At 47.3% G+C, this 23,833-nt stretch overlaps 1 protein-coding gene across 2 annotated transcripts; it reads right to left on the reverse strand.

Moving 5' to 3' along the window:
- Positions 1 to 438: 438 nt before the first annotated feature.
- tbx3a (T-box transcription factor 3a) lies at positions 439 to 9,425 on the reverse strand. 2 transcript variants are annotated; one of them, XM_076044826.1, is made up of 7 exons: positions 8,147 to 9,425; positions 6,701 to 6,968; positions 6,079 to 6,225; positions 4,903 to 4,979; positions 4,451 to 4,608; positions 3,124 to 3,773; positions 439 to 2,371 (listed from the first exon to the last, which is right to left on the reverse strand). In XM_076044826.1, exons 1-7 carry the CDS (start codon positions 8,536 to 8,538, stop codon positions 1,913 to 1,915), a joined length of 2,151 nt encoding a protein of 716 aa, XP_075900941.1. In that variant the 5' UTR covers positions 8,539 to 9,425; the 3' UTR covers positions 439 to 1,912. The 2 variants fall into 2 exon arrangements, with proteins under 2 accessions (XP_075900941.1, XP_075900940.1); XM_076044825.1 differs by having other exon boundaries at positions 6,686 to 6,968.
- Positions 9,426 to 23,833: the final 14,408 nt, after the last annotated feature.

A 23,833-nucleotide genomic window follows, 5' to 3' on the forward strand; every position in this document is an offset into this window, starting at 1 on the left:
AAAAACAACACCAAAGCGAATTTATTAAAGGAGACATTTTAGTCTTTGCAATTCCCCTGTTTTCGTTTGTGCTTTTCCATCCCTTGGGGCTTTTCTGGCATATCGCCTATTTTTTTTTTCCAGTATCTTTTTCCCTGCTTCATCCATTATGGCTATTAACGCAAAAGTTCACCTCCAGCATGGCCAACGGCGCCACTCGCACGCAGCCAATTAGACCAATAAAGGTGCAATTACAGTGCGGGGCCCTTGTCATCCAGGTAGGAATCCAAGGTATGATCGGCGCAGATGAGAGCGAGTTATCTTAATGGGACTCTTTGAAGCGTCTCCACTCAGATGTAGTCAGATACAGCGAGACCCCTCGACCCACGTGCACAAAGATGGAATACGAGTAGAAAATGGTTTTCGCCTTCAACGTACAGGAAACAAATACGCATACAATTTTTTTTTGTAATATTTCAATATTTTTATTGAAACTTTCAAGAACACGATGTCGATGTTGTAAACTAGACGTAACTCCGATACAACAAGAACAACTTAGGAAACACATGGAAAACAAAACGAAAACGAAACAAAAAAAACCTTCATATTTTCGATTATGCGCCACTTTGACAGTTTCGCAAAGTGTTGAGGGCGAGAAAATAAAGAGGGGTAAGGGTGAGGAGAAAAGGGTCCACCTTTGTCAAACTTCTTCTTTTCTTAAAATAGAAATGAAATAAAATAAGTAGAGAAGAGGCTGTAATTCAAGCCGTCGGTGCAGTGCGTGGACGCCTTCCCCCCCACCAATATATTCGAACAGTAGCACTTCACACACAGGAACGACAAATAAAATGACAATGGCACATGAGTGTGAGGAACTAGCTCGGTGGATATTTTTTTGGGGTAGAGTTGGGGGAGTTATGAATGGCAACGAAAGGAGAACAGCCCACAAACTATTTTTTTTACACAGGTATATCGACAATAAATTAAGAACAGATCCCTAAGAAACAAACTACTCCGTTGTATTTACACGCAATAACAATATGAAATAATTACATAAATATTTTATATATTTCTATGTACACTTTTAATCAATACTACCTTTTTATTTTATTTTTTTTTATTCCCCGTGAGATTTCAATTTCTGCTTCCCTTTGCCCGTTTGCCTGTTTGAGTTCATGCGTTGGGTTGCAGTTGTGTCTCAGAGCACCAGTACTGGTAATTAGGCCTATTCCTAATTTCTTGAAAAGAAAAAGAGGCTAAAACTAAACAAAGAGAAAAAAACAATTTACTGAATTGGATCTTTGAAAGCATTTTTTCCTCATTTTGTTCCTGATTTGTTTAGACGCCATACTTTGAGGAGTTTTTAAAGGGGGAATCATGCAACACTTTGGCCAATTAATCAATTAATTGAAAAATGTACAACAAAATACAGCAGTCTTTTTTTTTTTTTATAAAGGTAAGTTCAACGGTGGTGAAAAAGTCAAATCAACTCAGAGTGCATATTAAGAAAAAACACACACACATTAAATCTTTGTGGTACATGGGAGACAGGACGCAGCAGCAACTTCTCCCATAAGTCTTTAAGTCACATCCATGCCAACTTGTTTTTTTTTCAGTTTCAATACTTGCACGGTATTCTAATAACTTGATAAAGGGTGGTGTTTAATTAAAAATAAATGAGGAAGAAAAGGCCAAAAAAAAAAAAAAAAAATCTGATGGACTTAACCAAAGTGCATTCCAGAAACTAACCAACAGTTCTTGTTTGTTTTTTGTTTTTTTCATTCTTAAAGTTCTTGTATTCCCATTGTCTTTATCAACACTTTTCACTTTCCATCACAACAACGAAACGAGAAGCAGGTGGTGCTTAAAAAAACAACAATAATAAAATAACAATAATTACAATAAAAAAATATACAATTAGTCCCATATCCTCTTATGGGGACCCGCTCCGTGGCCTGTCCTGATTCGAGTCGAGTCCGCTGACCAGACGTTGGATACTCTGCAGCTCGTTAGCGGAGTCCTTCTCCGCGCACGTTTTGGGCGACATGGACAAGGAGCCGGAGGAGATGGCGGACGAGTGGCTGGTCACCTCCGACGTGGAATCCAGGGTGACGGCGGACGGGACGGGGCTGGCCGCCACCAGGCTGTCCGCCTTCAGCTCCGTGCCGCCGCCGGCCATGGAGGGCAGGGCGGTGGTGAGCAGCGTGCTGTCCGGCGCCGTCATAGGGAGGGAGTAGGGGCTGTACCTGAGTCGGGGCCGCACCGCGTTCAGGAAGGGGTGCCGGTGCACGGACGAGGAGGCGGCGGCGGCGGCCGAGGAGGCGGCTGCTGCTGCGGCCATGTACGTGTAGGGATACGGGAAGAGGCCGCCGAACGGAGACATGGCGATGCCCTGCAGGAGGGAAAGAGACGAGGGAGACTGGGCGTGAGCTACGGACTCGCACATTAGGGGGCCCAATTATGAAGAACCTTCCAAATAAATGGCGCGGTGCATGACCGTAAACATGTCCAGCCTTGTCTTGTTATTTTAAAACTATAGATCACTGCAGTACGAATGCATGGAAAGAACCCGTAAAAGTGGATTTTCCTGTCAAACACTCAAACAAAAATCTCTCCATTTGCAGCGGTTTGAATTGTTGGATCCTACTCATGGAGCCTTTATTTATTTATTTTTTTATTAGAGGAAAAAAAAAAAAATCTGAATCGACAAATAAGCCTGCAAACGTTTGCCACCCAGGAGTTACGTAAAAAAAATACTTCCAGGCTGTTCAAACTCGTTGCTCTTATTTGGACGCGACTCAGAACGATTCAATTGGCAGTTTGTGGAACAATCTTCATCTTTTAAGCCGCATTATAATGCAGCTCTGTAAACACGCTTTAAACGACCTACTGCCAAAAAAAGAAAAAAGAAAAAAAGCTCTCGCATGTAAACGCATTAGACTGGCTGCAAGTCACCATTAATGTTTCACTGTCAAAACGTAGTTTTCTACGTTCGATTTAACAACGCAGCCGTTTGCGAAAGGCGAAAGGAGCGAATACAAAACGTGCGACACACACACACACACACACACACACACACACACACACACACACACACACACACACACACACACAGAAAGAGACGGAGGAATCAGCGGTATTTACCTGCGACGCCAGCATGTGCTGCTGCAGGTGGAAGGGCAGGCCATGCGCTCCTGTCAGGCCTTGCGGCGGCGACGCCATGCTCGTGGTGTCCATCGTGCTCACGCCTCCCGTGGACACGGCGGCCAGCAGCGGGCCCATGCCCGCGGCGGCGGCCATGTTCGAGAAGGCGCCCCCCACGTTGAACTGCGAGGGGTGCAGGAGGAACGGGTGCGCGCTCCCGAGGTGATTGAAAAACTGCTGTCCCGTCAGGCCCGTCGGAAATCCGAAGTTATGCAAGTGGCCGTGGCCCATGTGCGCGCTGTCAGTCTGCACGGTCAGCGGCATGAAGGCTTCTTTGCTCGGCGGCGGCGGCCTGATGCACTCGTCCGCCTTGGGCGGGTTCGGGTTCAGGCTCGGGCTCTTCACGTCCTCGCCGGAGCGTGTGGTGCTCGAGATGACGGTGATGGGGCTGTGCCGCGAGTCCGCGTGGCCTCTCTCAGTCCTGGGCCTGCCGCTGACGTCACTTCCCGCGAAGGGGTGCGCTTTGGCTGGGCTGGCCTCGTGCTCCTTGGCGTCCTCCGTGGTGGTGGAGATCTTGCTGGAGTCCGGCCCGTCCTTCAGGTGGCCGTCTTTGCTCTCGTCGTCGCTGTCCTCCTCGCTGTCGCAGTAATCTGACAAGAGAGTTGATGGTTTGTTATCCTCCTTTTTGGGAAAATCACACCCATATAGTTTTGATTTGTGGCAAACTAATAGGGGTTCTGTGCAGATGATACCCCATTAAATCATAGGTTAATTCTAAAGATCATTATTATTATTATTATTATTATTATTATTATTATTATTATTATTATTATTTTAACCTATGTTTTTAACTAGACACGTGACCCATCAACCCATATCATGTGTATGTATGGGTAAGCCTACTTCTGTAGCCTGCTCTGAGCTGCGGCTAACGCAGGCATGGGCAAACTATGGCCTGGGGGCCATATGCGGCGTGCTAAGCTTTTCAATCCGGCCCGCCAAACTTAAAGAAATTATATTAATAGTAAGTAAGTCATAAAATCACTGTATTCCATCCACTTTTTCAGTGTCTCAAGAATAATTTCAATGAAGAGCTAAATACTGTTGGGCTTCAAAGACACTGATTTTGTTGTATCCCGTTTCTTAATTTTCAATAGACATTAAATCACATGTTTTGTACATTTCCCATGATATAATATTTCCTCCTACGAGGTGGGTCACCAAAACACTCCATCTATCTGCTCCTGCTCCGGCCCCCTCTGTCAAAAAGTTTGCCCAGCATCCCTGGAGTAACCTGTGTGTGTGTGTGTTTGGGGGTCTTCCTTACCTTTCAGGTGTGGAGCTCCCGCGGTGGACACGGCAGGGGACGAGGCCTGGCCGAAGCACTTGAACGCGGCCTGCTCTCCGGAGGAGTCGTCCGAGGCGCCGTTCTCCTTCTTCTGTTGCTCCTCGTAGGAGCGGATCGACTGCAGGGCCAGCTGTTTCCTGCACGCGACAAGGGGTAAGTGCATCAGTGAATTTGGGCCTTGTATGTGCCACGTACAGAGCAGAAACTTGCAAAAAAGCTGAAAAAAAGAAGTTGAACTTCTTTAGCCTTGTAGATTGAAATGAAAACACGTTAGCGCCCAACCCAAAGCTTGGGGTGGAATAATTAGGACTTTACCCTAAGCTGTTTAATTAGAAACTGCGAGCAGTTTAATGGATTGTTTAACCCACGGCTTTGCCACCTGTGCCCCCCTTCTTTTCCCGACTCCTCCCAACCGTCTTATGTCTTCTTACCTCTTTTCCCGCCTGCCGTTCCCCGTGTCACGGAATCCCTTGGCGAATGGGTTGTGGTCAATTTTCAGCTGCGTTATCTGTTAAAAACAATGCGTGAAATGTTTATTTTGGCCCGACACGTGCTTAATTCAGGCCATTTGATTTGGGGTGCGGTGCTGATTATACCATGTAACCACTGCAAATAGTTCTAGCGTGAGAAAGCCAAGACAGTCGCACTACTTGTTGAAGATCAAACGCACAGTAGGCCAAACACTGGCTGGATACAAACAGCAACACATTTCATTCCAGCAAGTGTGTTTTCCACTCCATCTTGTATAAAAGTGAATTATTCCACATAAGAAACCTTAGCACTGGCTGACAGAGGAAGAGGTTTGGAGGGTCTTGAGTGCATAGACAGACGGATGGGTGTCTAAAATGTGCAGTTTTCTTTTGAGAAACTCCGGCCCACGCACGACTTCCGCTTCATGGCCGCTTCAAGTGTTAGCCTGCCGAGGGGGGCCCAATGTCGTTTCACAACGACATCAGAGCGCTGGGAAGATGATTTTCATTATGGTTCTGTCTCGCAGGGAATAAAGCGTCGCCCCGCGCACACAGCAAAACACCACCCGAGCGGCCTCACTGTCTTTTTTTTCTTTTTCTCCATTCAACCGCACGGTTTAGCTCCTCTTCTCTTCCCTCATTCTACCCCTTAACCCCACTCTCCCCCTCACTCCCTTTCTCACTCTCTCTCTCTCTCTCTCACACACACTCACACACACGCACACACACACACACACACACACACACACACACACACACACACACACACACACAGCGAGGGGGCAGAGCAGAAAAGTCTGGGGTCCCCACCAAATCCCTTCCACGTGATTAAATAAAAGCAAGACAATCTGCAAAACATTCCTCCGAATTATTACTTCCATATCGCAGCCCGGTGCACCCCCCCTTCATGCCTTCCCCCCCCCCCCACCACCACTACCCGTGACGCACTGCACGCTCGCGGGCCCCTAACAAATATGACGTGCTTCATATTTTATGACGACAAAATGGTGCAGGGCGCGGAAGAAGAACCGAGGGGAGAAGGCACGCTGTGCGTCAGAGGTAGCAGCAGCCCCGGGTTTTTACAGTGAAGGGAGGTGTTTAAAGCGTGCGCGTGAGAGAGCGCGCGCCGAAGCTCACCTTGTCGTTCTGATACGCCGTCACGGCTATGAAATCCGTTTCTGGGAAAACGTACGTCCTGAAGGTGCTGTACGGCAGCTTGAGGATGTCGTTGGCCCGCACGATGTGGAAGCGGGGCTGATACTTGTGCATGGAGTTGAGTATGGTCTGCAACACACAGTGGGGGACACGCGCGTCACACGGTCAGCCCGCACCTCGCTTTAAAAATGCGTTTTGATGGGAATGTCGTGGTTAAGAAAAAACCCCAAATCATTTTACATCGCCGGTATTGCTGACATGCAGGATGCGGTAAGACGTCTGAATAAATTAACGAGTAACAATTAGCTCATGTAAATAAAATCAAAACAATACTCTTAAAACAATTATAAAATATTTTTACGTATATGAGGATTTAGAAATCCAACATGTTATATTAGCACTGTATATTTTAGCTCATTTGTCCTCCTTAATTAAGATTATCACACGTTTACAGGAACGAACATTTCAGGCAATTTTACACGTATTTATTTAAAACCGATAATCTAAAAAATGCACTCATTTTACAAAATACAGTCAAGGAATGTGTGACGAAATATGAAAGTTTGATAAATAGAAAAATTTGACATACATTAGTAGAACTTACAAATCCATGCTTGTCTGAGATGTTGTTTGTCAGCTTGAGTTTGTGGAAATTGACGACTTTTGACATCCACTGCTCGCCAGTAGCTGGACTGTCCGGGTGAATGTACATCCTCTTTGGCATTTCGGGGTCGGCCTTGCCCGCCACCATCCAGCGCGAGTTGTGAAATTTGTATCTGCAGTCGTCGGCTGCGACTATATCCATCAAGAGAATATACTTGGCCTTCTTGTCCAGACCGGTGCACCTCACTTTGAAAGGGGGAAACATCCGCCTGCGACGAAGGAAGGGAAATAATTAGGACCATTTTGAATACTAATGTAAACACGCGCTAAAATTACATCCAGCAATTATCCAGCCTTTCCTTAATCCAAGTTTTTTTTTTTTTTTTTTTTTGTTTAACCTTACGTCCGATAAATTACGCACGATTATCCTTAGAAGTAGGTGTGACAGATGTGATTTAATGACGCGTACAGTAATCTCGACAGTCTGTTGGTGATTTGCAAATCCAAAAAGCTATTTTTTTTAAAAACAAAAAATAACTGTTCTTATAATCTTTTCGTGCCAAGTAATAGTCCACTTGCAATAAGATGCTTTGATTGTTTTTTTTTAAAAAAACAAAAACAAATTTAAGTGCATTTTTACTCGAAGAACAGCCGTGCTTTTTGTGCAAAACACCGATAAGAAAAACAAAATCGCCTCCAACTATCAACGATCCACAAGTACAAAGTTTTAACACCCAACATGTGAACCGTGACCATTCCAAGCCATCTGTGTTTAGTATGTGTCATGCTAAAAGCCGCACTACGAGTTTGGCATTTGATTAATCGAGACAATGCATCACTATGAAAGTATGCACTGCATTAAAAAATGTTTTCGCCAGTTAAAGGTGTTGGTGGCCTTGTGACTGAGTGCAGTTTGACACACACACACACACACACACACACACACACACACACACACACACACACACACGGTGTCACAGGAAGTTAAGCTTTCTCTCGTTTTCTCTGGTTTTGATTTTGCTTTTCTTCTGTGGAACGGTGGCATTTCTGCAGATTATTTGTAGACCTGCTCGTGTGGCTAAAATACATTGTCGTGTCCTATCCATGTGCCAATTGAGAAAAAATAATTCTGCTGCAATATCAGCCTAGGACTCGCAAAATGACCTAAATTATAAATTAAAAAACAAAACAAAGTCCACTACGTGCTACAGGAAGTGGATCAACTGGATAAAAAAAATAAATCCAGGTGGTGTAAACATATATTTAGGCATTCATTTAAAATAACAAAAACACTGGAACATAAACACAACTAATTTTCTTTGACACACTCACTACACACACATACACACCCACACAAACTCATACACGCATTCACACAGGCTACAAAAACACACTCGCACACAAAAGAAAAAAAAGAAAAGAAAAAACCCCGAACTGTGAGACGTACCTCCCGGATTTCGTGATCACCATCTCGGTGCCCCTCTTGTGGAACAGTTCCCACAGCTCCTTGGCTTCCAGGTGGACTTTGGGGTCGTCCTCCACCTCTTCCTCGGGCTCCAGAGTCTTGAGAGGCCTGAGGTGGGCGGCTGCAGCCTGGTGGCCCAGCGAAGAGAAGTGCAGGCCGGTCTCCGCGGCTCCCATCAGCTGGTCCATGATCGGCTTCCCCAGCGCGCCCGGCAGCGAGAGGGATCCGCTGTGCGGCAGCGCCAGCGCCGGGAAGAACGGGGGCTGGTGACCCAGCATTGCACTCATGGCAAATTCCGGACCCCGGTGAGGTATAAACGGATGATATGCCATACTTGATCCCTGTATGACTGGATCTCTCATCAGGAAGTTCATCCAAGTACAGACAGCAACTGTGGGCAAGTGTTCGGAGCCTCGGAGGAACTCTGGGCTGCGTTGAACGGGAGCTACAAAGACGAAGGTTTCAAAAAAAATTAAAAAAGAAAAAAAAAAGGAAGGCGGATAAAAAAAAATAAAAAATAAAGCCGGATTCCGAATTCCTCTTTTTGGTTTATTAGTCCCCCGTGTTGGGTCGTTTAGGTTCAAGAAGGAAATGGAATAGAAATGTTCTATTCCATTAGTCTTCAGCAGTGCTGTGGAGCGGCTGTCTTCGCACGCTGACGACGCGCATTGGACACCTCGCTGCGTCTCACTGGCTTCGTGGACATTAGTCGGAATTAAAGCAGTCGCCTAATTGACCACGGCGCATTCTTTTCACCTCCCTCTTGCACTCTTGCTCCTGCCGCCACCGCCGCCGTTGCTGCTGCCGCCGCCGCCGCTCACAACATTGGCATTCCTGTTAAAATGCGTTGCCTCTTATTGGCTCGAGTCCTGCAACCGAGGGCGACGTGTTGAAATATTTCGATAGCGCCGCGAATTTTTTTTTTTTTTTTTTTTTTTTGCACTCCCCCTCTCTCTATTTTCGCTCGCCTCGGATCGCCTCGCCTCACGCGCCCCGGACCTGCGCCCTCGCACGCATGCACGCACGCACTCTCGCTCGTCCCGCTGCTTCTGCTTCTCCTCCCCGCGGCGCGCGCACACACATATCTCAGAGAGGTCGGCGGAGACGAGCGCGGAGAAAGAAAGGGAGTCCGTTGGCGGCCAGAGAGAGAGTTGAGGGGAGAGAGGGAGGAGAGGAGAGAAGGTGGTAAGGTCCCAGCTCCGCGATTTTCCTAGCGCCTCTGTGGCCCACGGGGCTTCATACTGTATGGATGTGTTGCGTGTTACGAGGAGCAGCGCTCCGTTTGATTGGCTCTTTGACGCTTTCGGACCAATTGTGTGGCTGCGTAGGCGTGGTTTTAACAGGTCGGGTGGAGGGGACAGACTTCAGACTTAGAAAAGGTGTTTGGAAAGTAGAAGAGAGGAGGGGGAAAAAAATGGAAAAAAAAATTGGTGGTGGGGGGGTTGGACGGGTGGAGGGGGTGGGGGCTCCGCCGCGAAACAACCACCCTATACCTCAGGCGCTGTTGTGTGTGAATATGCCAACATCGTTCGAGAAGTTGCGCCGGCGCGAGAAGCCTCGGTGGGGGGGGTGGGGGGGCGACGAGAGCTCGCCGAGCTGCGGCTCTGTGACGCACGCACACACGGCTGCTTCCGTCCGTCCGTCCGTTCGCCTGCCTGCCTCGAAAGTAATGTAAACACCGGGCTAATTATTATTATTATTATTATTGTTATTATTTTCACGCGTTAGCAGCGTCCAGTGCGGGCTGATCACCACGGTCGCGGTTTTGATTTCGACACGGCGTCGAGAGGCAACCCAGCCGAGCCGACCAGGACATTTCTTCTTAAGAAGCAGAAAAAAGAGAATATAGCTGCTGCCTCTGCTCGGGAAAACACACGGCGCTCGATGAGAAGTGCATGCAATATTAATAAGAGTGTTATGATGCTGCTGCCGCGGACGCTCAATATTTGTTTATTGTGCTTTATTGTGTTTTGTTATGGCCGTGAAAGTCACGATCTGCTGTTTTTTTTCTTCCACCCTTCAATTTCCCCTTTATTCCCTTTGATTTTAAACGCGTCGTTCATTCTGTGAAGTGAAAAATATTACATGGAACAATTTTTTTTTTTTTTTTTTTAGAAAAAAAAAATCAATGCTTTTTCATTTGATCTAGAAATAGTTTTACAGTATTGTATAGTATAGCATAGTATAATATAGTTTTGTATCGTCGCCCTATACTTTGGAAGGATGACCACGCAGCACAGTTGTTTTTTTGACGCAGAAGAGCGGATGATGCGTTTACTCCGTTTAGGTGATCGTTACTTAATTATTTAAACATTCATAAAATGTCGTCAGCCAGTCTTCATGAAATTGAGCACTTTTTCTGAAGAGACAATTAGCTTTTTGTTTCCAGATAAAGTCATGCGTAAAACCTGGCATTTTTTTTTCAAATGTATATAATTGAAGAAGTAAATATAATATTTTCTTAATTCAATCTGTTTTTCAAGTTTGAAAGAGATCATTTTCATATACGTTATATATGCATATGTATATGTATATATATGTTGATGATGATGTGTGTACATATATAAAGCTGGTTCATTGAAACATTTTAAAGGCACAATATAATTTACAATTAATCTCCTCTGTACACCGAGGGTTGCACCTTCTTTAAGTTCCCCAAAGGCTCAACTGCAGCCTTAAAAAAAAAAAAGGAAAAAAAGAGAGTGAAAAAACAAAAACAAATTCACAAGTAAACTAGAGAGCCAGGGATAGCCGGCCACCTTGGACAAACATTGACCATCAATTCTCAGTCAATTGTCTGTCTCCGTGTGTCCGGGCATGGATGGAGCCGTGGCTCTCCAACTGCTGGAGCTGAAGGGGAGGGTAGGGGAGGGGTGCTGCGGGATGCATTTTTTTTTCCAAATAAATAATTAAATAAATAAAAAGGGGAAGCCACAGGCAGACATCAATCACGTCCTGCTGCTGTTCTGTATATGCTCATGCGTCCATCATTTAATATTAATGCATGTGCAAAGTAGTCTGTGATGTCGGGAGGCGTGATGTACTTGTTGCACGCCGCTTGTTGGATTACAAAAGGCCGGACTTAGTTTCTTTCTTTATATATTTTTTTTGTTTTAAGCTCAAAGCCATAAATAATCTCTCTATGGATATTCCAAGCGTCCTTTGCAGCGACTGCAAAGACTGGATGTGGCGGCGTTTTATTTCAGCTTCCTTGGACACATTCTGCTTTTCGCCTGGCGCGATGTGTACGCACAAGCGTTTCTCTCATCTTAAATTTTTGCAAGATGACAGTGTGTGTCTTTGTGCGCTTCCCCTCAGTGGTGGGGTGTGCACGCACGAGAGGACCACACAACCTTCTTCTTCTTCTTCTTCTTCTTCTTCTTCTTCTTCTCCTCCTCCTTATGGTGCGTGTTGCACGCCATTGATTTCCTCCAGTAATAGAAATTGCGATAGCTACTGACAAACTGCAGCAACGATAATACAACACAGCTCCTGTTGCTCAGGCCACTGGAGCTAAACCTTCTCGTTGGGAACCCACTTCCCCAACTGTGCTGTGCCAAAATGTATGTAGTGTCCCCCCACGCCCCACCATCCTTCGGTCTGTCTGAACAAGGTCAGGCCTGTGTCAATAATTGTGGCTCATTCTTCTTTAAACACTCGCCCCCATTAGCTGCACATTTCAATTTAGTGGAAGGTGTCATCAAATAGGAGGCAGTGTTGACACGGGGCCGGCTGCCTCGTGGCCTGTGCGGCCAAAGCTGGCTCCATTAGCTAAGCAAGTAGAGGATGGTCAATACACTGAATAAACTTTTACAGGGTTAGGGCTCTCAGGAGCTGGAGGAGGCTATAAACAAGTCGCCCCTGACACAGCTTGATTGATGAAACCAACTTTGTCAGCGCTTACCGTTTTTTTTAATCCTCATAGAGATGATGCATATCCAAATCAAAAGGGGGGCTGCAGTGCATGTGACCGGGACGGCCTCTAAAAGCTCACACATGTTGGCAGTGTAGAGGCCAAATGCAACTTTTGCAATATAAAAAAAGGTGCTGTAACATGTTTTAGCCGCAAAATAGGAAGTTATTTTGTGTGTGTTTGAGGGCTATTTAAACCATTTCGTGAGGAAAAAATGCATTAAGGTCACGGGTCGCCAAGCCCAGTCGCCCCGACTGCACACAACAGCCACAGTGTGTGGGGTTCATTAAGCAAAGCTTCAAAGACATTCCTGGAATTGATCACGGAGCTGCAAGTGATGTAATGTATGCTGTCCTGTTTATTTGCAGATTGCTAATGATAAGCAAGGACAGACTCGGTGGCACCACTCCTGAAAGGAGGAGATTGTCTGCTGAGACTCATCAGCCCTAACACGATATGATAGGGAAAGGAAACGTCACAAGATTAGGACGTGCAGCTTCTTTAATGACTCACAAACTTCGTTAGGTGCGTCCGCCGACACAGAGCGGCCGATGGCGGAGGGAGACGGCGTTCAATTGGCGAGCGTGGCAGCGACTCTGCGCGCGGCATAGCAGACGGCAGGAAATTAGTCCCGCGCTTAATTTGCAAAAGGGGGCTGCGATGAACAAAGAAGGTGAGCACGTTTTAAAACACACCGCGTTGGTCGATCGGCGGCGAGCGGGATGATAAAGCCTTCACCTGTCGATGGCCCGTCAGCCTGCTCCTGTCACGTCAACCCTTGCTCCCATCAATTGCTGCGCTGGCCAGTTATAGATATTGATCAAAAACAATTTCAGTTAATTAGGGGATGTGCTTATTGATGGCAGCGCATTGACTACAGATTGACAGGGAAAATGGTCTCGTGCTGAAGGGAGGCGTTTGCTGGCCGTGCGCGAGGCCGTACATCAATCAGTGACCCGGCCTCATAACTTTTAACTCGCCGGCGCGGCCGGGACGAGCAAGGCAGTTGGGAGGTGAAAAATGGGCTATTGGGCGTTTGATCCCTTAAAAGCGGCGTCAGTGCTAAAAGGCAGGAGTTGAAGTGAAGGAAAACGCAGTTTGTAGAATGTCGAAGCGTTGCGGGTTCACAATCAGCTGGGTCAACCGTGAAGTTTCAGCCACAGGATAATCGTGTGTCATCGACGTATCTGATAACTTTCCAGAATTACACCAGGTGCAGGGTTCTACGATAACATGCCACCTCAGGTATGACAACGGAGGCGTCTGCAGCATTTGTTTTTGAATTGTTGGCGCCACTTTCTACCGTCGCTCAGTGTTTTCCTATCCATGCAATGCGGGCCGCGCACACCGTCACCCCTTGAAGGCGTCTTACCCTCCAGACAAAGACGAGGAACCACTCGCGCAAACCAGTCCGGTGGCATGTATCACCTGTGGAACCTTAATGCTAGGGGATTTGTCTGCCCAACACCTCAGACGGCCCCTGGGCTTCCCTCTGCAGCGACAAACTGTGGCGATCGAGATGCTCGGCTGCGAATGCCTCAGATGTGGGCCGCGTGTCACGAGTCCTGAGCAACGTGACAACACTTGCCGACCCGGCAGATAAGCATCTTCCTCCTTAATCTGCGCGGCCGAGAATGCGACTGAAACCTGTTTTGCACCCTGCAAAGCAAACAATGGCAAATAGGAAACAGTGCAAAAAATCCTCAGGTTATTTGTCATCAAGTTAGCATAGGGCAATTACACTTTCCTGCTACGTGTTCCAAAAAGGCACCACTTGGAGACTATTCAAGCCCCCTCCTCCCCCCCATCTCCTCAAAAGTATTTGGGTTTTTGCTGTGAGGGGAGTGTGGGGGACACAGGGAGGTGCCCTAACATGTGGATATCTGCTGTCTGTTTGGCTCCCTCGCCACCGGCAGGGGCTTTTGTGCCGCTTTGAGGTTAAACTCTTGCAAAGTTATAAGGTTTTTGCCATTGAATCCGACCGCAAGAGTCGTGCGCTTTAAAGACGAGAGTGGCACAAAGCGGCAAATTCCTTCACCGTATAGAGTCCCGGGCTGAGAGGTTATAGGGTGGCTTCTCTCTGGAGGTTAAGTGGGATAAGTGTTTGGCTCATGTCAGCCCAGCTACCCCCCGATAGTTTCTGGAAAATTTGCAATGGGGTCAGATTGGATTACTGTGTTTTTGTATTTACATGGAGACATTGGGCTTTGAAATAGAAAACCAAAGGCGGAAAGGAAAGTGCCAGGCAGTCTGAGGGGCATTTATGAGAGAAGCCAGCGCTGATTTCCACCGACGGGACGGTTGAATACATGTCTTTTAAATCTCTCTGCACCCATAATCAGACGTTTTGTTATTGAGAGTGGTGATTGGCCTAAATGGATAAAGCGCAACACCCGTCTTTAGGCTAAATCCGCGCTAAGTAGACAGTCAATAGGAAAAAGGGAGCTTTCAGACGCTGCACCACATCCGAGCTCCGACACACAAAACCGCTGTTCTCATGGCGAGCTGACCTGGTAAAGAGCCGAAAATAAAAATAAATAAATGCACCAATAAATTTGCTGGTTCACCTCAAGGTAACAGTGACCTTCCCGGATTGGTGACTGCAGACGTCTGTCAGTTTCAGCCGGGGCTGCTCATCCTCTCGGATGAATCACCGGGGAGAGTTGTGCACATTCTCCAGCCCCTCCCTACAGGTGCTACACACAAGGCCTCCTCAGTCCATAATTTACTTCTTTCTGTGGAGATGTCCTGCCCCGCCTGCCCGCTCCCCTTGTTTTCACCTCTTGCAAGAAGCCGTAGCAAAAAAAAAATTAGCACTCAACCTCGACTTCAGGTGACTGTTAATGTTTTTTGACTTGACGAAAAGCTTGATTTTTCTATTGTTTTTGTGGCTTGGGTTAGGGTTAGAATGGCAGCAGCAAACAAAAGTCTACATTTAGGGTTTTAACACATCACACACTTTTCATTATTTGTGCTCATATAGCCAAATGTTGTTTACGGGCGGTGTTGAATTTGTCCTGCATACTTCAGGCTGCTTTTTTCTTCCCCAAAACAAATTCATGAATATTAACATTTTCCACACCTCCTTTCCTTCTACTCAACACCTCTGCCTTTTTTATTTGTTTATTTCTCTCAGTATGTTTATTAAAAAAAAAAACCCCATAAGCAACAGGTAAACCTGTAGAATATTTCTAGGATATACGCAGAAAAACCTTTGCGGTTCGGCCCCAGACTTCGCTGAGAGAGTCGTGTTTTCCCTCTTTTTCACCCTCCTCCTCCAACCACCACCACCACCAGCAGCAGCAGCACCAGCGCTCAGTACTCCGCTCCTGCTGAAACTTGACCTCCAGTTTCTGGGTGAATTAACGGTTTTGTCAGTAGCGAGAACAACAATTCGACTTGTACGCAGCGAGCTCGAGCGGCGGCGGCTGAGTGCGGTCAATTGAATCTCCCGCATACCTCTGCGCGCCATGGATGGAGCCCAAGCACCACCCCGTATGACCCAGCGCAGTCACACGCACACCGCTTAATTCCCAAATGTTTGCGTTCAACATCCCCTGGTCGGCTATCGCGTATTAACTGAGTAATTCAGAGCAAACATTTTTTTTATTTTTTTTTAATATCAGCTACATGCTCTGAATAAGCGAACGTGTATATATCAATATTATTTTGTATTTTTTTTTATACTATTGCTTCATATTGCGGGAGTTTTCAGTCATGAGTTTTCAACTACAAAAAAAACGTCAAATCTAAGACCCAGATTCTTCGTATTTAAATTGCATCTCTATGCCCCCCCCCCCCCCCCCCCCCCCCACACACACACACACACACACATACAAAGTAATTTTTTACTGCTCAAACTGCAGTTTTGCATTTTATTGCGTTGTCCACTCGGTCAATTAATACATTTATAAACGAAGTCCTATTTTTGCTTGTTTAATGTTTTCCCAAATAATCCAAAATAGTTTTTGTTTTAACAGAAAACTTTTATATTCCCCTCTGTGCGCTCCATCCGCCTGCGTGGATTTTAAACAAACCGTGTGTGTGTGTGTGTGTGTGTGTGTGTGTGTGTGTGTGTGTGTCTTTAGATCTTACTCTAAAATGGGTTCAATGTGACCCAAGTTAGAAACTTTCGGAACAAACCTTTTATTTCCCTCTCTTTTCTCCTCCTCCTCCTCTCGCTGTTTGTCTTCGTTGCTTTTTCATGTTCAAATTGCAAGTCGACGAACACTTGTGACATGTTGAAATACGAGAACTGGCCTCATTCCCCCCCCCCCTCCCTTTTTCGTTCTCGGTACAAAGTTAGACAATACACGAGAACCACATGAGAATCAGAAATAAGTAGGATGCGGTCGTGGAGCTGCGCTTTCATTTATTGAAGTCCCTACACATGTTTTGCATAAAGACGCTTGTGGGGTAATGAGGGAGGGTTTCAGCAGGGAAGGGTTGGGGGGGCGGGGGGGGGGGGGGGGGCGGAGGGGGTGTATTTGAACGTCAGCTGAACCTGGTTGGCCTGACATGGAGGATTCCACTGTAACTTGGAAGAGGAGGAGACGCATTTAGACAATGAGGAGCGAGTGTTGTGCAAAGTCAGCCTGCGTGGCTGGGAAGGAAATGTGTGTAGCCCCGCGTGTTTGTGGGGCAAATTATTATAACTGCTATTTTTAAGTCGTGATTTCTTTCTTTATTCTTTGTGCATTTAATTTAATATTTGCAAGTCAGTCAGTGTGAGTGCACACTGAGAAAACAACCCACCAAACATTTCAGTTTTTAACACCTGTTGATTATTCTCCCCCCGAAAAATTATATCTATTCCACTTTGACGTTGCATGCCAGCCCCTTTAGTTCCCCCTCTTTTATTTTCGTGCCTCCGCGATGCGTCACAAACACGCTGAGGACACAAGCATCCAACCAACCAATTAAAATCCGATTAGGAAACTTCTCGGTTTTCCGACCGAGGCCCCGTGAAAAAGTCTGTAACCTCTCCTCGCCGGGGTCAGCCACCTAATAAGATCCATTGCCTATAGAGACGCCGCAGACCTTCACAAATGCTCCTGGCGACCGACGGTGGCCCCCGGAGACCTTTGGCATACATGGCGCTTTAATTGGTCACTGTATTTAAGAATAAGGTGGGATTCCAGTTAATTAGTGGCCAAGTGAATACCAGCGAACATTATATGATTTGCTCCCGGCCCCTGGTTTGTTAGCGCGGATTTGGGGGTGGATCAGCTTTTGTGCTCGACAAATGAGAAGTGAGTAGCGCGGTGCCGACGCACAGTGTCGTTTTGTGGACTGGCGACAGTCTCGATTCATGGGAAAAACTTAAAGGAGACCCGCGTTATCACAGGACCTCATTATCTCATGTCTGCAGCCATCTTTCGGGAGCAGACCCTAATCAAGAATGGCACAGACCTACTTTGCGGAACTTTGGTTGTGTGCGCCCCCCTGTCTCCCCCCTGCTCCCTCCCTTCTCTCTCCCCCTCTGACTCTCTCTCTCTCTCTCTCTCTCTCTCTCTGTTGCTCGCACACGCACTTTGCGTGACGTGGGCTGCGCTGTCTCACCGTGTGATGCTGCCGCGGCGGACACCGAGATCAACTTTTTTTTTCCCATCGTCTTTCAGAGTCCAATTAGTCCTCGGCACGATTGCGCGCGAGTTTTCACACATCGCGCAATTACGGGGGCGTCGTTTCTTTACGCAGGAATTGCAAAATTGTTGTTTGTTTAAAAAGTTTCAATCCGGGTATACATTCAAATGTATGTTTAACGTCAGGTTTTGTAGTTGGTGGGGGAGCAAAACTACAAATGATCTATGATTGCATATAGAATATTTTAAATCGGACATGTATAACTCGGATTATTGCTCGGATTATTATTATTCTTTTATTTTTTTTACATGCGCACGACGTCAATGACAACTGGCCCCTGCGGTACTTTTCTCTGTCGAGAGAGAGAGAGAGAGAGAGAGAGAGAGAGAGAGAGAGAGAGAGAGAGAGAGAGAGAGAGAGAGAGAGAGAGAGAGAGACGCGTCATTTACGCGGCCATAAAGCATTTGTTTACCTCCGAGGTGAGCGCTGGCGGCGGACTAAAAGATCTGCGGCAGAGATTTACACCTGCACTCTGCTGCTCAAACAGAGGAGCCGGCAGCCTTGGAGATGGCCTGCCGCTGGAGCCAGCTTGTCTGGAGAGCTCACGCTGTAGACTGCCCCTCCCCTCCTCTCCTCACTCCCTCCCCTCCTCACTCCCTCCCCTCTCCACCCCTCCCCGCCCCACCGCTCCCACCGTGCCACCCATCCCGCCCAGTCCAACCATCACCGCGGATTAAACAGCATCATAAAAAATGACCATCAACGCGCGCACTGTAAACAGATTTGCTCCGGTTGGCGCCTGGCGCACCGAGTCCGCTTTTTTTTTTTTTTTTTTTTTGCAGCCATGTGCTGTGGCAGTGCGCCTGTCCCCCCCCCACCACCCCCCCTTGCCTCTATTCCTTCTGGACAGTTGAACACGACGACTGGGCGACTGTTTGATGTCACTGCTGCAGCTTTGGGGAGACTGTCGGGAGGCTGCTGAGGGACATTTGTCATCGGATGAGGAGGAGGAGGAGGACCACTTTTTTTTTTTTTTTCTTTTTTTTTTCTGTGCAGGCCACTTCCTTCCCAGAACAGGCAGCAGGAAGGCTCGCAGTGGCTGCTCTCCCTCCGCCTGCTTAATGAACGTCTGATCAGTTTTAGAACTTTATCAGATTACAAGTGCGTGTGTGTGTGTGTGTGACACAGGCTCCACGGCAACACACATGGAAAACGCAGCTCTTTCCCGTGACCCCTGTTTTACCTGTTGCGGCGTTCCTGCGCTGACTGGGGCCGTGTGCAGGGCCCGGCGAGGGTGACGCACTGCGGCTGCACAGGTGTTGCAACACGTTTAAAGGGCCCCCAGAAACACTCTTTTGTCTCAGCTCCCCTGTGGTTGGTTGTACCGACAAGTCGACCCCTTCAGAGCTCTTCACCGCGTGGAATTAAGTTAATCGCACTTAAGCAGCTGCGGTGTCGCCATTAGTGCGCTGTATTTCTTATAATGTATTTTTTTTAGTCATCGAATCAAAGGAGCTTAATTCCGTCCTGCAGGATTCTTTACAGCGCCGGCGCCGATGTTTACGTTGCTTTTTCGTGAATTGTCCTCAGTGTGCACGTCACCCGTGCGGCGGCGCCGACGGCCTGGATCAGCTGAGCGTGGTGTGTTCAGCAGGTTTTTTTTTTTTTACCCTAATGTCTTGTCTAAAGGCTGTTTTTTCACTGTCAAAGATGACTGATGTTGACCTCTGATGAACGCTAAAAAAAAAAATCCAATCTTAAAAAAGATATTCAAACATACAACTTTTACCCAAGACATCAGGTCAACTTTGTATCTGCTAGTTTTAGTCTGTTTCCATTTTTTCCCAATCAAGTCAAACACCAGAGCTGTCCACAGTTCCCCTCTTCTAAATCTAATGCAGTTGCGCAAAAAAAAAAAGACAAACATTTTACACTTCAGCAAAACTCATTCAGTGAGGCCTTCCTTTAAAAAGACACATTTCACAGATGAAGAATCCACAAAAACGCCCTTATTTGGTTCATCCTCACATATTTGTGCGCTCACTCACCCGCAGCAGCCAATCAATCACCCCATAGTGGTCACTCCTCTGTGGGTGCCTGGTGCTTAGAGAGCAGATTTCATGCTGATGAGAATAATCCCCCTGTGCTGCCAGCGTCGGGGGGTGGGGGGATTCGGTGGGGGTGGGGGTGGGGGTGGTCCGTCCACACAGCGCGCTTGTCGCTCCTTCCGCAGTGAGACTCGCAGCCGCTCTTGCACAAGCCGGGCGGGCCATCGCAGCCGTAACTCGTCGGCGGACGTCTCCAATATTTACGCCGCGTTCCGCGGCTCCCGTGTGCTCGCCCAAAACGTTTTCCCTCCCTCCTGGAAATCAGTTGTTTACTCCCCGATGGAGGACGCTGACTCCAGCGCTCCATTGCAGCGATATAGGCCAAGACACAAAATGGGTCACGGGTCCCCTTGTGGTGACACAAAGAGTGTTTGGATGAGCTCGGGTCATGGGGCTGCAGAGTGATTTTGTTTAAAGTGGGTCTGGAGCTCGCAAAAAAAACAAAAAAACTTGACAAAAATTGTATTTGATTTCAGATAATCTTATCGGGTCGTTGCAAAACAGTGACCTCGTCTTCGAATCTGAGTTTTCTTTCTCGGCGAGTCCTCCATGAAAGTGGCTGTTTAAACACACGGAGGATGATTGATTGTTTGCCGAGTGAGTGCGCATGCATCATAATTATTAGTGCCTTCTGGCCACTTTCGGGCCAAACGCTCACACAAAGACGCCTCTATCCCCGCTGTGAGAGACTCCAACTTATATTTTTGTCTTCAATTTATTATTATTATTTTTTTTTTTAAAATAGAGCTTCAGTAATCAATACAGATGCGTCCTGTTGTTGCAGGTATTGTTGGAAACCTAATTAGACTTTGTGTCAGTGGCACTTGCAATCATTCAAGTTAGCCTTTGACGTGTGTATTTTTTTCCATTGACTGTGTGTGTGTGTGTGTGTGTGTGTGTGTGTGTGTGTGTGTGTGTGTGTGTGTGGGTGTGGGTGTGGATGTGGGGGTGTGGTGGGAGGAGGGAAGGGGGGGGGGTTCGCCTTTGTGCAACTTGGAAATTATAAGAGGAAGCCTTCCATCTAGCGCAGCCATATGGGAATACAGGGAGGGGAGGCAGCGGGAGCGAACGCAGAGCGGTGATTTCCAAAATGGCTCGGCTATTGAATGACAATAGCCAGGCCTCTCCGCCTGTCCCCTCTTTTCTTTCACTGCTGCACACTACAAAAAAACAGAAGAAAAGAAACGTAACACAATAAAGCCGGCAGGGAAAATTACCAAATGTGATTTATTCTGATTTGAATCACAAATAATTTGTGATTCAAATCTGGCAGCGGAGATATTCACGGTAACTCTGTTTCACCGTGATTCTGTCTGACTCGTGTCTCCATTTATTTTTTTTGTGAGGTGCCGCAGAGGGGCTCCAGTCTGCACCCACTGGTTCCTCTGTGCAGGAGACAAGATGTTTCTTGTCTGCGGCTGTGGAGGAAAATATTGATTTATTGATTCATTCATTTTTTTTTAAATCCTGCTGATTATTTAGGAGGGCTGTTGTGAAAATATGAGCATTTTCAAGAGGTTGTCAGAGGCGGTTTGCTTTTGGAGAAGTTAACAAATACACGTTTTTTGAAAAAACACAAAAAAGTAACATTTTTTTGCCCACCCAGAAAATTGAATACAAAATATTTGATGTCTCGATTCAAAATAGAGAGCAAGTAAAATGTATCTCTTATAAGTTATTACTTTGAGACAATGCTGAAACAATGGTGCATTTTGAGTTTCAGTAATTTAGAAAAATATGTATTTCAGATCTTCCTTTTTTTTTGCTTTCTGGCCATAAATAAACTGTCAGCTGTCAGTGCGAGGCTGTGTTTTCATCCTCCTCCTGGCACGGCCCCCACGTCTTCCTTCAGCCGGCAAGAAAAAAAAATGGAAGGGAAGGGGGAGATTTTTTCCAATAAATAATTCACCAGCGATAGCCGGCCCTAATGCCTACACGAACAAATCTCTCAGTTACAGCCATCCTGGGAGCAGGCCAGTCCAGGAGCATATTTAATAAACAAATACAGCGCCTGACAAGCTCCGGTTTCGGCCGCGTCTTCTCCGGGAGGGAAGCGTTTGAAGGCGGCCGCTGAAACGGCATCCTCTCGGCGGCTGCAGCCGCAGCTCCAGGGGTCAGGTGCGGGTTATTGCCGGCGGAGTGACTCATCTAGTTGCATTGTTGCCGCCGATGCTCCCGATTGATTTACTGTCCGTTTTACACGGATCATAATTTAGGCTTTTCCTGCGGAATTATCAGACATTTATGTCTCACTTCTCCCCACCCCCGAAACCAATTTACTGCCATGGGAATTTAATAAAAAAAAAAAAAAAAATCTCTCTTATCATCTCATCTCTCTTTCTGTCTTTCTATTTTTTACATATGCAAATAAAATAAAAATGTATTTCCTGCCTCTGGCTTTGTGACGCTTTTCTCCTTGTCTCAGCGACGCTGCTGCCTGTCTCCCCTCTGTAGGCGCAGAGCCGAGCCGGTATCGCAGCCTCGCATCGACCACATGTTCGCTGGGACTGGAAACATGATCCAGACACGATCCCCTAACCCGGCCCTTTGGGTGAAACGGCCATGTGAGTGTCTGCGCAACATCTTCTCACGGAAATGTTCCTGTCATGCATAACAAACAGTCACCTTATTTCCAAACCCCCTCCCCTGCTCACCCCCCCCCCCCACCTCACCCCACCCATTGAATTTGCACCCCCCCTCCCCTTCTTTCTCCACAGGAATGACTTCATTGTCACGATCAGTTGTTTTTCTCTCTCTCTCACTCTGTTTCGTGCTGCTTCGCTCGCCGTGTGTGTTTGTGACCGTGCCGAATCAGATGTTTTTGCGCCCATCCGTGTGCCTGCTGCACGAGTCCTTCCATGAAATATTCAAAGTCCGGTGAAAATTGATCCGCTGACCTGAAGTCTCCCCCCCCCCCCCCTCCCCGGCCCTCCCTCCTTCTCATTCTGACCAGATCCCAGTGGAGCTGCATCCAAGAAGCACCGCCATATCGCGTATCAGCGGGACGACCAAGTTCAGGGCTGGAGATCAATGGTGCCACTGCTGAGGGAGGATGGCGGGGGGGTCACCGCAGACCACGCCCACCCCGCCCCGCCCCATTAGACCCCTGCGATTGGCCGCGGCGCCGACGTCTGGACCGCTAACGTGGCCCTCGTGCAAATTGATGAAGGTAATTCGAGTCCCTTAAGTGAAATTTGATTTTGTGTTGAGAGCTCTTGTTGCTTTTTCCTTAATGCAAAATGGTTGTGATTAATAGTCGGGGGAGTCCATAGAGAAATATTATCAAGTGTCAGACGGTCGAATGTGCATCTCCTCCACTAAATTAGCGGCGCTGCTGTTTGCCGCCTGGTTTTTTTTTTCTTTTTTCACGGCCACCGATTGTCCGTCCACTCAACAGTGTGGTGCATAAAAGCTTCTATCTGCTGGAAGGTCCGACATCATCGACATTTGCACATCTTTGAGTTGGGCTCCGGCGAGGCCTCCTCTCAGAGGAGTCACAGATTTAGCCCTCTGTTTGCAGCCTGTCATTGGGGACGCAGGGTTGTAGCTTCCCGATGGTTTTGAGGTTTTTAAGAGAGGTCGCTGCCCTTGGTGACATCACAGAAGGCTGATTTGAGTTGACTTTGCTAGAATTTGGCTGCTTTAGGCTCATTTCCACCTGATGTGAGTCCGCTGAGTTGAAGCGACACCTGCGGACGCGGAAAAGCCCCGATGGCTGAATCCATCCACGCCCTGTTCAGCCATTCAAGGGGCTCCAAAACACAACAACAGAAATCTTATCAGCAGATACTGGCCCGCCGCACCATTGTATCCACGTAGAACACCGCCGGCCGCTCGGCTGTTACGTGCTCCTCTAAATGTCTGCGGCGCTCCGGACCTCAGCGGCGCGGTGCGGTGCGGCGCTGCGCCCCTCCTGAACGAACTAAAAACAATCTGAGGAAACGGCGAACAATCTGAGGCAGGCTCCAGCGGGCCGCCGTAAAAAAGCGTTGCTGCCCCCCTGGCCTCTCCCTCATGCCTCCAGCCGGCAGTCTATGGGCTGATGAAAGATCAATGGGTCTG

The sequence above is a fragment of the Nelusetta ayraudi genome, unplaced genomic scaffold (assembly GCF_046127955.1).
Source record: "Nelusetta ayraudi isolate G7.1 ecotype Tasmania unplaced genomic scaffold, CSIRO-AGI_Nayr_v1 ptg000083l, whole genome shotgun sequence".
Classification (NCBI taxonomy): Eukaryota; Metazoa; Chordata; class Actinopteri; order Tetraodontiformes; family Monacanthidae; genus Nelusetta; species Nelusetta ayraudi.